The sequence below is a fragment of the Perognathus longimembris genome, chromosome 23 (genome assembly GCF_023159225.1).
Source record: "Perognathus longimembris pacificus isolate PPM17 chromosome 23, ASM2315922v1, whole genome shotgun sequence".
In the NCBI taxonomy this organism is placed as follows: Eukaryota; Metazoa; Chordata; class Mammalia; order Rodentia; family Heteromyidae; genus Perognathus; species Perognathus longimembris.
In genome coordinates, this window is record NC_063183.1 from 23,459,836 (window position 1) to 23,475,035 (window position 15,200).

The 15,200-nt window shown below is 42.4% G+C and overlaps 1 protein-coding gene across 1 annotated transcript in view; it reads right to left on the minus strand.

The window, feature by feature from the left end:
* The window catches only part of Aqp9 (aquaporin 9), a 32,075-nt gene extending 17,921 nt beyond the window's left edge, over positions 1-14,154 (minus strand). Inside the window, exon 1 of the mRNA XM_048332593.1 lies at positions 13,994-14,154. Coding sequence (XP_048188550.1) covers positions 13,994-14,104 — 111 coding nt within the window. The 5' untranslated portion in view covers positions 14,105-14,154. The remainder of the gene's footprint in view (positions 1-13,993) is intronic.
* Between the last annotated feature and the right edge of the window lie 1,046 nt (positions 14,155-15,200).

The window sequence follows — 15,200 nt, forward strand, 5'->3', positions numbered from 1 at the left end:
CTGTAGGAATCATTAGATGATTGCTTTTTATGTGTCAAGTTGGCCACCCTGTTCCTTGAACACAGAGTCCAGTTGAAGAGCAACAATCTTAGGCCTTCCCACTTATCTGCAGCGTACACACCAAGACCCACAGTGGATGTCCGGAACCATGGGCTGTACCCAAATTCTATATGTACTGTTTTTATACAGCCTGTGAAAACGTTTAACTTATAAATCAGGAAAGGAAAAGATTATATTATTATAAGGAAGGCTGAGTATAGAACACTATTATATAAGGACAGGAAAATACAAGGTAGAAGAATACTTTCACACACAAATTTTAGGTATGTGAATTTTAGAATGTGAGGTTGTTTTTTTTAATCAAGAGGATCCTAATCAATCATCATGTTTTTTCACATATGGGATGAAAAGGGAAGAGTCCAAGATTAACTATAAAAGTTTGCAGACAATGTAACAGCCCCCCCAAGGGGTTCATCTTGAGTCCCCTCAGAGAAACCAATGTGCAGCTATATAATACATAAAGAAGGATTTCAGTTTATTGCTTCCTGAAGGCCAGGGACATATGACACAAGGACTGATCACCTTTGGATGTCCATCTACCACACAGTTCTGTGACACATCCCCTTCTCTTACTTCCAACTGCTGCAAGAGGAAGTAGGAACTTGGTCTAGAGATTACTTTTACTGGTCTAAGGGTTTAGGAGTCCTTTCATGTATGAAGTTGACAGTTTGCTTCCTATGACTTCCAGGTCTACTTTCGGGGATATGGGGGAACATGGACTCTCCCACCTACCAGGCATCCAGTAAATGGAAATAGCATATTGTCCTCCCTGAGTCCTCTTTTGGACATCTGTGCCTTCATCCCTGGAGGTCCTCAGACTTCCAGTGAGTCTTATCTAGATAAGCTCTAGGTTGTCAAAAATGGACATTAGTGCATCACATTATGACCCATCAACGAATCCGATGTCTCTCATTTATATTTTGCTTATCTTCTGCCAGTCCTTGGGCTTGAACTCAGGGTTGAGCCCTGTCTTGTAGCTTTTTTGCTCAAGTCTAGGCCCCTATCACTTGGACCACAGCTCCATTTCCAGCATTTTAGTAGTCTATTGGAGGTAAGAGTCTCTCAGGCTTCCCTACCCGGGATGGCTTTAAACTGTAATGCTCAGATCTCAGTCTCCTGAGTAGGTAGGATTACAGGTGTGAGCCACCAGCACCCAGCTGATTTATACTTTCTATTGCTATCATGTAGGGAATTTAGCCTGAGGATATACTTTAGTTGTTCACATATTTATTCCTGGCCTTTATAATTTTATAAGGAAACATTTAACATGGTCTAGCCTATTTCCTTGTCTTTGTCATAATTTCTAGTATATTTGAGGGAGTGAAAAAATCAGGTTATAGGGCTGGGAATATGGCCTAGTGGTAGTGTGCTTGCCTTACATACATGAAGCCCTGGGTTCAATTCCCCAGCACCACATATATAGAAAATGGCCAGAAGTGGTGCTATGGCTCAAGTGGCAGAGTGCTAGCCTTGAGCAAAAAGAAGCCAGGGACAGTGCTCAGGCCCTGAGTCCAAGCCCCAGGACTGACAAAAACAAACAAGCAGAAAATCAGGTTATACATATGATGTTTTATCCAGGTATGAAAATATTCTTGGTGACTGGTAAGTGAATATGCTGCTTCTCTATTAAAGAAGTCTCAGATTGCTCTTCTATGAAATGGAAATATATATATATATATATGTATATGTATATGTATGTATGTATGTCAGACTAGCTCTATGGGCCTTTTCAATCAGTGTTCAACTGAGGTAATATTAACAGAGGTACTATTTAAACAGAAACGGGAGCTAATAAGTGCAGGATATTATTGTTTAGAGTGTAAACTCAAAAGAAAAGCTTCAGTTCAGCTTGAGTAACTTTAGAAAATTGCACCCCTGATGAACTTAACCACTAAACTCACTTCCTGGGAATACACATAGGAGATACAAATATAACCATGACAGACAGTAGCCATAGTTACTGCTCCATTCCTGCTGTGGAGGGAGAGGGGAAGTGGGAAAGTGATAAGACCATGGGGCTGTCTTGCCTCTTTGTAATTATTTTCCAAATATGACATATGTTTTATACTTGGTGGAGTTTTGATACTTTGGGTAGTGAAACAACAGAAGAGGGCAGTTACTGTGTTTAATATTGGGTTCCTTGAACTTCAGAGGAAAAGAAAGAAAACGTATAATGCCAGGCACCAGTGGCTCACACCTGTAATCCTAGCTACTCAGGAGACTGAGATCTGAGGATCATGGTTTAAAGTCAGCCAGGGCAGGAAAGTCTGTGATGTTCTTATCTGCAATTAACCACCAGAAGACCAAAAGTGGTACTGTGGCTTGCTTAAGTGGTATGGTAGAGTGCTAGCCTTGAGCTGAAGAGCTCAGAGACAGCCCCCAGGCCCAGAGTTCAAGACCCATGACCAACAAGAAAAAGAAAGAAAAGAAAGAAAGAAAAAGAAAAGGCAGAAATAATGGATCAATCTGCAATGGACATCCCACCATTTCTGATCCCCCAGGCCAAATATTCCAGAGTCATCTGATACCCCTTTCCTGCCTTTTCCTTGGTTGCTCATGTAGCCAGTGTTCCCATGTCTTGCTGAACCTTCTATCTAACCTGTATCCTTACCTCCACTCCATTGCCATCTTTAGACCACACCTGGTTGTCATGACATGAATCATCAGCCAGGTTAAATGCCAGTCACTTGAGTCCTTTGAGCTGCTGTTTGTCATTCCCACCTCTGCCTGTCTGCTCACACTGTCTTTCACTCAGACATATAACAACAACAAATATTTATTGAGTGTTTTTTGTGAGCTAAATACATTCCATACACTAGCCCAAATAGAGACGGTGAGAAAAGCCCTCCTACTGTCTTCACTTTACAGATATGGAAAGGAAGGCTTTCAAACAAGTAGCAAGCAATGGGGTCAAAGTTTGACTGATATCATTTTAACCACTGGGTGGACAAAAGAAGAACCCCAACAGCCTGGCTACCCTGGGCCAGACAGTTCCTCTCCTACATTCCTTCTCATCTCTCCCAATTCTTCACAACCAATGGAAAACTGAAAGCCTGAGTGACTTCACAAAAAGCACATCCAAGGGACATATCTTAAGTGACAGCACTCAAACGCAAGGCAAGTCCTCTGATTCCCGGCGCTGTGCAACTTCCTGGCACTGGGGTTCTACCTGTTCCCGTTACAAGGACATAACGTGTATTTACGCACCGCTTTCCAAGCAGTTAGTTTCCAATCGGAGAATAAAACTTTCTCAGTCAGAACAAAAATAATCACAAAAGAACTGCAAAGACAGCAACTTGGACATTCTGGTGGAAGGTAAATAGTTGGTGGTTGCAACCTGAGGGAAGATTAGGATGTGATCAGTCACCCCTCAAGAACCAGCTGTGCTTGACAGGAGACCATGGTGATCCAGGGTCATAAAGAGGGAAAAATCTGCAGTTTGGAAGCCAGGTAGCTGGGGCTAACAGCCCAGTGCCCCTTCTCCAAAGCAGTATCACAAACTAACACAAGCTCCAGATCTGAGAGGTGGTTAAACTCTATTATCTCTATTATACTGAAAGGAACTATATGCCCTATTTTGACCTGCCTTGGGCCTTCACATCCCTCAAATGCTTAGCTGGACAAAAAGATTTATTGTGATCCTAGGAACCAGAATAACAAACTCATAATTATTTTTAAAGGAGTGTGTGTTTGCATCAGGATGACCACGGGTCTGAGTGGGCACTGTGCAGATGACGTTGCTGAGGGTAGTTTTCTACCCACAGTGCCCAGCAAAACCAAGTACCCCTTGGATCAGACTGAGTCTGGAAGACCCCTGAAAATTAATCAGCACACATAAACCAAACTAATAATAACCAATTAAAACATAATTTTAAGAAGACACCATTCAGGTGGAAAAAAGAGAGCCTTTGCACACTGGAGGGACTGTAAATTAATTATGGAAAGCAGTATGGAGAATTTTCATAGAAATGTAATATATGATCCAACAATGGCACCAGTTGTACTCCTTTGTTTATTGAAGCAATGTTATCAATAGTAAAGATGTAGAGCTAATCTGTCCATAACAGATGAAAAGGACAAATAAAATATGCTACTAAGTCATAAAAAAGAAGGACATTGTGTCATGGTGCCACTCACTGGCAAAAACCTAAGCTATCTATATGTCTACCAAAAGATATATGTGACTAACACAACGTCATAAAACTTTACATAACAAGAAAATCTACTGAGGAAATTAAAAATTCTAAAAATAGGGGCTGGGAATAGGGCCTAGTGGTAAAGTGCTCACCTTGAATACATGAAGCCCTGGGCTCGATTCCTCAGCACCACATATATAGAAAAAGCCAGAAGTGGCGCTGTGGCTCAAGTGGTAGAGTGCTAGTCTTGAGCAAAGAGAAGCCAGGGACAGTGCTCAGGCCCTGAGTTCAAAGCCCCAGGACTGGCAAACAAAGCAAAACAAAACAAAAATTCTAAAAATATCAGCTCTACCCAGAATAATATATAAATGCAATACAATTCCAGCCAATCTTTCTGTGGTGTCCTTTCAGAACTTCATAAACTTATAGTTTACACGGAGGGATTAAAGGCTAAAAACAGCCAAAACAATGTTGAAAGAAATGACAACAAAATATGAGGGGGGAAAAGACATTTAGAAAGTGATATTCAAAAAATATGCATTGCTAAATTAGATCATTGAAACGGAATGTTCTAGATGTAGAAACCCCACATACAAAACTGAACAGTAGAGATGCATTGCAGAGATGAGACAGTGAGTCAGAAACAGGTGACCAGACAATTGTCTATTTCCAGATATAACAGGTACACATTTCATATCATCCATCAAAATAAAGTCTAATGAGTTAAAGTTCTAAATTAAAAAAAGCAAAATACTAAACCCTGAAACACAGTATTTTTTAGCATTTGTTATCTACAAGAAACCTCTACTGTCCTATAACTATTCAGAAAAATGACAAAATAGTGAAGAGAATTCTGTCTAGGGCATGAGTGTAGGCAATCTACAGAGAGAAACCCTAATGATTCAGTGTAACATAGAAAAGAGTTTGTCTGGGGCTGGGAATATGGCCTAGTGGCAAGAGCGCTTGCCTCCTACACATGAAGCTCTCAGTTTGATTCCCCAGCACCACATATATGGAAAACGGCCAGAAGGGGCGCTGTGGCTTAGGTGGCAGAGTGCTAGCCTTGAGCGGGAAGAAGCCAGGGATGGTGCTCAGGCCTTGAGTCCAAGGCCCAGGACTGGTAAAAAAAAAAAAAAAAAGAAAGAAAGAAAGAAAGAAAAGAATTTGTCTGTCAAACAAGCAAAAATAATACAAAAGTTGAGAATACCAAAAGCAGTTGGATGTGTGATAGAAACACTATGTGACTATTGAAACCACATTGGAAAGCAATTATAGATTGTACAGACCAGAAGACCTACATACCTACTCTAGGACCATGAGGCCCAGTTCTAGGGATAATCTCAAGAGAAGCTCTCTTGATTTTTTTTTTTTTTCTCCTCAGCAGTACAGAGGTTTGAATTCCGGGCCTTCAACTTGCTCAGCTTTCTTGCACATGGCTGGTACTTTATCCCTGAAGCCATTCTTCCAGCCTGGCTTTTTACTTAATGGAGATAGTGTTACCAGGGATTTTCTTCCCAGAAAGACTTCAAGCCATGATCATCTAGATCTCAGCCTCCTGAGTAGCTAGGATTGCAAGTGGGAACCCCTGACATCTCCCTGAGAAACTCTTGAACATGCATACAGAGAGACATGCAAAGAGGCACATTGTAGCAATGTAGTTTTTTGTGACCATCAGCTTCCAACATAACAGTTCACCAAGGGGTACGGCTTTACAAACCAGCTACAGCCATACTGCAGGACAGCAGCAATGAATCAACACCTTGTGTGGGTAAATCCCCACATGTGTCTTTGAGGGAAAATCTCGAGAGGTAGAAGATACACAGGGTATATGAAGCCAAGAATGTAAGATTCAAGACAGTAGTGCCAGTGCAGAAGCATACGTGAGAATGTTGACTTCAGCTTTGCAAAGAGAAGCTGGAGAGATTAGATCCCAGCATTGCTGCACACTAGCTGTAGGCAAGTGACTGAACCATACTGACCCTTAATGTCCTCATGCATAAAATGAGAACAATTCCCTTGCCTGTGTTGGTGGTTTTTCTTTAAGGATTAAAGAGTATCTGGTAGAGTATGCTCCATAAATCCACACCTCCTTATCACCACATTTGAAGAAAGACAGCCTGAAACCTTTAACTGCCTGCTTCAGGCTTCCTAACACCCACCACAGCCCTCACCCACCAAAAAAAAATCAGGGCAAAGCTCTTCCACACATTTTTATTTAGATCTTTGGAGTTCTTCTTAAAGGTAAAGAACACCCACAGGCAAAAGGTGCTTATCTCTGGAGGACTTAAGCATGGGACAGAAATTAGGAATACAAAGTAGGTAGGATTGGCCATGGAGGTTCTCACTGAGGTTCTGCTAGGGAGCTGAAGAATATCTGACAGAATTCTGTGAGACTGTGGGGTCTCTTCCTTCATCTGCAAGACGGCAACAGAGCTTGCTGCTGCCCTTCAAAGCCCTCGTGCGAGAATCAGAGCACAATGGAGCCTATCTGTGTCAGTCAGCTTTGAATGATCATAATCCAGAGGCCTATGGTAAATTACTCAAAGGGAGAAAACTTTATCTTGGCTCACAGTTGCAGAGATTCTACCTGGCTTGGGTTGCCTTTGAGCCTGTGGCGAGACAGTACACCATGGTGGGGAGGAGTAGATGGGAGAGGAAGCTGCTCCCCTCATGGCAACCAGGAACCAAATTGAGGAGTGTTCCCCAAGGGCATACCCCCAATGACCTCACTTCCTCCTTAAAGGTTCTACCACCACTGGCACCACAGGCCGAGAACTAAACCCATACAAACACATAGGCCTTGATGTGACATTCAGTATTCAGAAGCCCTGCCTCTGGCGCTGCTGATGGCAGAGGCTTCTGACTCATTATCTATAGGCCAAACCCAAGGTCTTGATCATCCTAGACTTACTTAGAGTAGGAAACGGTTTTGGGAAGCAGTGAAAACTAGGAAACCCAAGCAAAGAAGAAACAAAGAGCAGGGAATTATTGAATCATAAAAGTCTCAGGATCTCTTGATGCCCACTGTCTTATTGGTGCTTTATTCCCGTCCCAAAGGGCAGTCTCTAGGAAAAGAAATCTAGAATATAGCAGCACTAGAAGAAGAAAAAAAAAAAAACAGTGCTATGCAGGGCAGTGTGTTCATCAGGTCCATGAAGTGATGGCTGGACCACCTTAGAATCCTGGTGCTTACAAGAAGCTTGAATACATTTTCAGGCAGCAAGGAGATTGAAATAAAGCACTAAACTGCTAGCCGGTCCCCTAGTAATTAATGTAGTTAATGTCCTTGCCCCGATTATGACTGCTCTATGTAACCATCTCAGCAGCTGTAATACATTTTAGGCTACAAACATGGATCACAGTTCTTGGGCTTCCACATGGGAGGGTTAATTCTCAGCAATGATCACACATTTAGACTCAGACTGGGGTCAGGATATCGTCTAGTGCTTGGGGTCAAGGGCTGGGTGATCTTGGACAAGTCTCTTAAGTATGTTATACCTGTTTCCCTATCTGGAAGAATGGAGTTGGTCAGCAGCTTTTCCCTCTCTTCCAGGAAAGGTATGAACAAAAGCTGAATTTAGATGAGTACCTGCTGTGTTCTCTGGCAGAAAAGCACAGAGGAAGACCAAGAGCCTAAGGCAGGACAGCTGTGCTCTGGGCTAGTTCAGAGGACATAGGATTGCATCAGCCTGAGCCTTGGCTCCTCTATCAATAAAATGAGCCAGTGACATCTGCCCACCCCTATCTCAGGGTTGCCCTACTAGCACCTGGGGACTCAAATAATGAAGTAGACAATTTATGTGTAGCTCAGATCACACCCTACACAAAGCAGATGCCTCTCTTGACTTTAAATGTTGCATATATATTCTCTTTGGATCAGAATGAATGAAATCAAGATTTTTTAAAGACCATAAAATGTCCATAGTTACTATATCTGAGATTCCTTCCAGACTGGAACTGTGAACTCTGTGACCCGGCTAAGGGGAACCTGGTCATGAAGTCTAGGAGGAGAACAAGAACAGGAAGCACAAAATACTGCAGTGTCAGATATACCATCCCCCTCTCTCTTTCCCTCCCTTCTTCTCCTTCCCTTGCTCCCATACCCCCCATTCCCTATCTTCTCTATTCTGCAGTTCCTTTTATTTTTAGTTATTTATTTTTGGTACCAGTACTGGGGCTTGAACTCAGGGCCTGGGCACTGTCCCATTGTTGTTGTTTTTTGCTCAGGGGTAGTACTCTACCACTTGAGACATAGGTTCATTTCTGGCTTTTTAAGAGTCTCATGAACATTCCTGCCCAGGCTGGCTTCAAACCTTGGTCCTCAGATCTCAGCTTCCTGAGGAGCTAGGATGACAGGTACAAGCCATAAGTAACCAAAAACTTCTTGTCAAATAGTATTTCCCACAGGTTTGGGTCAGTGACCCTACATTATGTAACTAAAACCAAACAACTACTCAACATATAAAGGTCAAAAATTGACCTCAGTGGATCACAATAGCTCAAAAGCTATGTATGTACGTTCATATAAGACTATTGTCGACATGTTGTCTATTGTCGACATTACATTTAAAGCCCTAAGTGAATTTTCTTCAGCATAGGCCATGTGGCTATTGTATATGTTCTTGGTACATTGTGTATTGTATATATGTCTACCTGATCTAGGGAAGGGAAAGAAAAACAGGGTGTAAGATATCACAAGAAATGTACACACTGCCTTACTATGTAACTGTACCCTTTTTGCACAACATCTTGTCAAAAAAAACCTTTTCTTTAATTAATAAATAAATTAAAAAAAAAAAAAACAAAACCACCAAGCCATAAGTAGCTGACTCAGAACAGTTCCTTACTCTTCTGTGTCTCTTCAGGACATAGATCAGTGGTCTTGCTCACTTCATAAGATGTTACCTACTTGCAATTCCCACACAGAAGGGTGCTATGCATCTCAGTGGGCTATCCACCCCAGCATTTTCAATATAATGAGCCATGTACGAGAGAGGAACATATATAAAATAAAGAGTGGACATAATCCCTATGAAAAATGACTCAAAATGAGAGGTTCTGGAAAGTTCAGCCCAAGGGAGATATTTGAATTCTGTGCGCATTTTAGGGGGTCGCATTTGTGTTGCCCACAACTCCATGGCAGATGCTGGGGAAAGATACCTTGAGATGGCCAGGAAAAAAGCAGCTGCTGTTTTCAGGTACTAGAATAGAAGGACTCTCACAAGGACAGGGAAAGGCACTAGGAAGCATTTACTAAGCATCTTTTGTCAAAACCTTTGCATGTAACAGGTATTCTCTTACCACAAAGTCACTGTGAAGTGTGAGCTGCTTTTGAGGAATCAAGACACCTAAGGAGAGCTCCATTCATTGCTCAAAGCCATAATTCAGTCAAGTAACATAGGAGCAGGGAAGCGACAGTGTTACTTCCCCTGGGGAAGCTGTCTCAGTGTTAGTTCAGCTTCTATGTCTGCTATCCATCAAGCCCCTGCCAGGTTCTACTCTCCATCTCAACACCTCACACTTTCCCACCCTGCTCCACAGGAAGTGACAGCACTGGTCTCTCCAGCAGGACTTCCAGCACCCGCAGCCACAGGCAAGTTACCAGCTACTTATTTCTCACCTCCCTTCGGTGGCAGGCTGGAGCAGAGGGAGTCTGGCTTGTTCCAGCAATGCATGGGAAATGGGAAGGAATGTGTACATCCTAAATTTAAAAAGAAATCTAATTTGGTGCTTTCTTGGTTTGAGCCAGTTACTTTTATCTCTTTGAACCTTCATTTGTTTTTCATTACAGTTGTTTATGATAATAAAGAAGTCAATGGTCATTTGCTATTATTACTAGTGTAATTATTAGTAGTACAGCCATCACAGAGACTAAACAAACATATTTAAAGAGCCGGGCATATGTTAGATATTTAATCCATGCTCCCTCCCCTGGCATCTCATCCCTTTGAAACTTTCCTATGTGATAAAGGGGAGCCATTGTAGACTTTCTCCCTGACATGAGCACACCCTATCTATTCCAGCATCTGAAAGGCCAGACTAGAGCTAGTGTTTATTGGCCTGTGACTTAATTCTTGTCAGTTTTAGTTGTAGCTTCCAAAGGATTGTTCATGGGCTTTCTCTTCCTTTAGAGACACTAATAACCCACATCAGCCATTTATATCAGAGTGTGAGTGAGGTCTGATGTATTTGCCCCACAAGCTGAGCAAATGAGGAAAACAACATCCTGTCAGGCTTCCAGCATCTGGGGAGAAACTAACCCCATCAACTTAAGGGCATATCCTGGGTCACTGGCTTTCTCCAAGCAGAGAAAGCTTTTGTGCAAGGTGAAATGAACATTCTCAATAAACCAAGGATAACTACTATGGATATCCTCTGAGAAAAACCATGTGGATTAATTGGTTAAATATATATATATCTCCTGCCAAGTACTAGTGGCTCATGCTTGTCCTCGTAGCTACTCAGGAGGCTGAGATATGAGGATCATGGTGTTCAAAGCCAGCCCAAGAGGAAAGTCTATGAGACTCTGCTCTCCAGTTAACTACCAGAAATCCAAAAGTGGAGCTATGACTCAACTCGCCCAGTGAAAAAGTTCAGGGACAGTGCCTAGACCCTGAGTTCAAGCTTAAGACTGACAAATGCAAGCATTGTGTGCACACACACACATACATGCGCGCACACACACACACACACATCTTGTGCTTGTGCAGAAACTTGTCTGTATATCCCCAGAAACCATAACACAATTAAAGATAATAATGACAATTAGAGTTTTCATTAAGGTGCACTTTAGAAAGAGGTACATGCTATAAATAGAAATGAAGCCTTTTATGAAATGATTGATTTATCCAGAGAGTCGAAAGATTAATTTTTCAACAGATAAATATTAAGATTCTGTGTCTTGAACTCCTCCACTTTTGTGTAAGAAAAACCTCTTTCTCTTCTGCTCTCATACTACCATCACCAACACAGAAGATTTGTGACCCCCCCAAAGGTATGGAGTTTTCTCCCTACTAGCAACAACTCTGACAAAATCTACCTGGAGAGCATACCAGGTCTCTAAGCTTGCCTTCTACTTTACACGCCACTAGTAAGCTCCATGTTGTCTTACCCATGCTCTCAGCACATTAGCTACAAAACAGGGTTCCTATAACCCCTTCTATGGGTTTGATTAACTTGCAGTGCAGTTCACAGAACTCAAGGAAGAACAGGTTTATTATAAAGATGAAGAGTTGTCTAGGGAGAGACATAGAGGGCGGGGCCTAAGCTTAGCTTCCAGGACCTCTCTGGACGCACCATCTCCAGAATCTTCCCTTGAGATTTCTGGAGACTTCACGGCATGGACATAGTTGAAGCAAGGACAATCGCGTGCAAAATGTGATTGGAGAAAGACTATGACTTAAGGCTTAAAGACTTCATGAGGCTGTGAGGGTTAGGTTAGTGGGAGAGCACATTTAGCTTACCAGGGCCCCTGGGTTGGCTATTTAGCACCAGAAACAAGAATTAGAAAAGATAGGGTGGGAAAGCCAGAAGCCTACGGCCCACAGCTGGCATCTTAGCTACTCAGGAGGCTGAGATCCGAGGATCAGGTTGGAAGCCAGTCTAGCTAGACAAATGTGTGAGGTTCTTATCGCCAATTAATCAACAAAAAGCTGGAAGCAGGGCTGTGGTTTCAAGTGGTAGAGCACTCTAGTCTTGAGCAAAAAATAAAAATAAAGCTCAGGAACAGGGCCCATGCTCTGAGTTCAAGCCCCCCGAACCACATACATGCACGCGCGCACCTGTACATACACACACACACACACACACACACACACACACACACACACACACACACGGTGGAGGAAAAACAATCAGGCCTGTCTGCTCAGCTTCTTCTAGACCTTTCCATAAAGGATTCCTTCCTACAGAGTAGGCCAGGACCCTTCTAAAATGTGAGTCTTATGACCTTTTATCTGCAGTTTTAGAAACAGCTTGAAGATAAAGGTAGAGAGATTAGAATTTCTAAGACCTGTCTTAGGGAGGGAGAGGTGAGAATAGAGGAGATACCAAAACAACAACAACAGACCAAGTATCATACTCTAAACTGAGGGAGAGCCACCACTAGTCACAGAAATGGAACAGTAATTGGCTGAAAGAAACCTTCAATTTTAAATAGAATGGGATTATGAAAGACATTCTTGTTAAGAAATAAGGCTTTACCTTTTCCAGTTGCAAAAGGATTAGTCTACTTCTTCTTTGCTTTCTGAGGAACACTAAAAATTCACACCAAAATTGCTTCATTTCTTTACAGGTCATCAGAGGACTCAATTTAGGCCAGGGTGACAACTAAGTTCCTTCTTTGGGGCTAGATTATCAAGTATCTTGTCACAGAGTCTCTATGCCACTGAAGGGGACTTTCCAGTAAGCCTACAGTTAGAAGACCCACTGACCTTTATTTCCTCTCTTTCTTTCCTAACTCCCTCTACTTAAGTTCTGAGCGTGTCTGTGATTAGAAACGCTCAGGACTCCTTCAGAGGATGCTGAGGAATAAAAGCAATGATCTATAGCTCTCCCCACCCTCCCCAAAGAAATAGTTGAGCAAATGAAAGGAAAAGAGTCTCTCAGAGATCCAAAAATCCATGAGCCTCTATGTTCTCTATGGCAATTTTTTACTTAGCTGACAAATTCTAAGTTTATTCTTTTAACTTAAAGCAAGAAACTTTTCAATGTATAAAATTTTATGGCCAGCCTCAACAATCTTAAAGAAATGAAATTACTGAAGTAGGAAACCTTTGCTTATTAAAAATAAGTTGAAATCAGCAATTGACACAAGACAGCAATTTTTCCATTCACAGATGGCCAGACTCCAAAATTCAGGATTCAGGGAATGTTAGAATATGCAGAAGCGGTGAAAGACCCTGCTACTTACACAAAGATGCTAGAATTGGCCCCTTCTAGCTAGAAAGTTTTTGCTTTGGTTTTGTCTCAGTACTCAACTTAGCGCCTAGGAGTTGTCCTTAGTTTTTCTGCTCCAGGCTAACGCTAGACCATTTGAGCCATAGCCCCACTTCCACCTTTTTGGTGGTAAATTGGAGATAAGTGTTTCACAGACTTTCCTACCTAGCCTGGCTGCAAACCATAGTCCTCAGATCTCAGCATCCTGAGTAGCTAAGATGATAGCATGAATCACCAGCGCTTGGCTCTCTAGAAAGTTATTTTAAGTGCCTGTTTAACCCTTTAGAGATTTGTTTGAGTTGAATAAAGGGCAAAATGACACAAGACTAAAGCTGGGCTACACCAACCCTACACCTGGCATAATTTCTAATTTATTAAAAGTTTTGTGCTCTAGCAGCATAGTTGCTGTCAAGCCCTCTCCTAGTGAGCTGAGTCAAATTTAGGTAAGGCCACATCAGTCCTTACTCCAAATGACCCCAAGTCACCTCAATGCTTGTGGAAAGCAAGCAGGGTACTGATCAATTATTTCACAAGCAAAATGTCTTAACAATTCACTTTCCATTCCAAAGCCATTTTAGGTTCTGAGTAAGTCAGTCCCCTTAGTGAAGAAAGCACTGGCTCACTTCTTTTATACCCATCCACTATTATGGGGAAAAACAAAACTGCCACAAGTAAATGAAAACTTAATGTATGGCCACTAACTATCCGAACATCCTAGAAGTAATGTATGGCTTCTTGGAAGAGATGAATTGGATAATTTATAAAGAATCGGAGACAAAACTCTTCTCAATAAGTGTGGCGGGGGTGGCGGCTGGGGAAACAGCCCTGGGTCAAAACTCAGGAAAGTAGGAAATACTCACGATCATGATAAACGTGCCCAGGAACTCAGAGAGCGTCTCCTTAGCCAGGCTGCTTTTCAAGGCCAGTCTCTGTGTCAAGCTCTTCCTCTTCTGTTCCTTATCCGGCTGCATCTTGGGGCTTCCCTGAGCCGAACGCTCCGCACTGGTACCTGCTGCTCTGGCTCTTCGCCGTCACTAGCACATGGAAACAGAGGCTTCAGACAATCTCAACAACTCCTCACAGATCCCCTGATTATTCCAAATGCCTTCCCCGTTAAGATTGTGACTTAATCCTCTCCTGGTGACACCTTCATCCCTTCTTCTCTGCTGTTGGTTTCAATTAGAGAGTTCTAACCTGAAGTCCTTAAAACAATCTTTGTGTGTGCCCGTGTGTGTGTGTGTGTGTGTGTGTGTGTGTGTGTGTGTGTGTGTCCAGTAGATTAATGATTACCTTTATTCTCTAGGTAGTTTTTCTTTGCTGGCTTTTTTTTTTTGTTTGTTTCCAGGAGATGAGAAAAGAGATGTTGTGCAGGTTATGTTGCCAAACCACAGCGATGGGCCCTGGTCCAGAAGAGATTTACATGTTACACAATTGCAAGGCTTCTGCTTTTTTCTTTTGGTCCTGTTCAGAAGTGGGCGGTTGGGGTGTCATTTGGAATTTTCAAATGAGATATGGATACCTCCAGTGTAATGATTCTTTACAAGAGAAGAGTTTGATTGTTTTTTAATCCAAGCCAGAGAAAACGAAGAAAACATAAATTCATTGTTCTATCAAAGTTAATCCCTGTCATAGGTGAGAGGTGGTAGTGCTGATCTTGGGGGATCTTGGGGCTTGAACTCGGGGCCTGGGAACATCCCCTGAGCTTCCCCCCCCCCCCTCAAGGCTGGTGTTCTATCCCCTTCAACCACAGCCCACTTAGAGCTTTTTGGTGGTTAATTGGAGATAAGAGTCTCATGGACTACTTTGCTGCCCTGGCTGACTTTGAGCTGTAATCTTCAGATCTCGGCCTTCTGAGTAGCTCAGAGGACGGGCAGGTGTACCAGTGCTTAATGTCCTTAAAGACAAGGCATGTATTTAGGACTAGCTTCCTGTCCAGCCAAATACTCAAGCCTTGTTTTGCAAAGCTGGTGTGTGTGAAGAAAGAGAACCCAGCAGTAGTTTCTGAATACCAAGGCAATCCCATGAAATGAATACCCACACCAAGAACTCCCTTCCAACCCTCCCGCA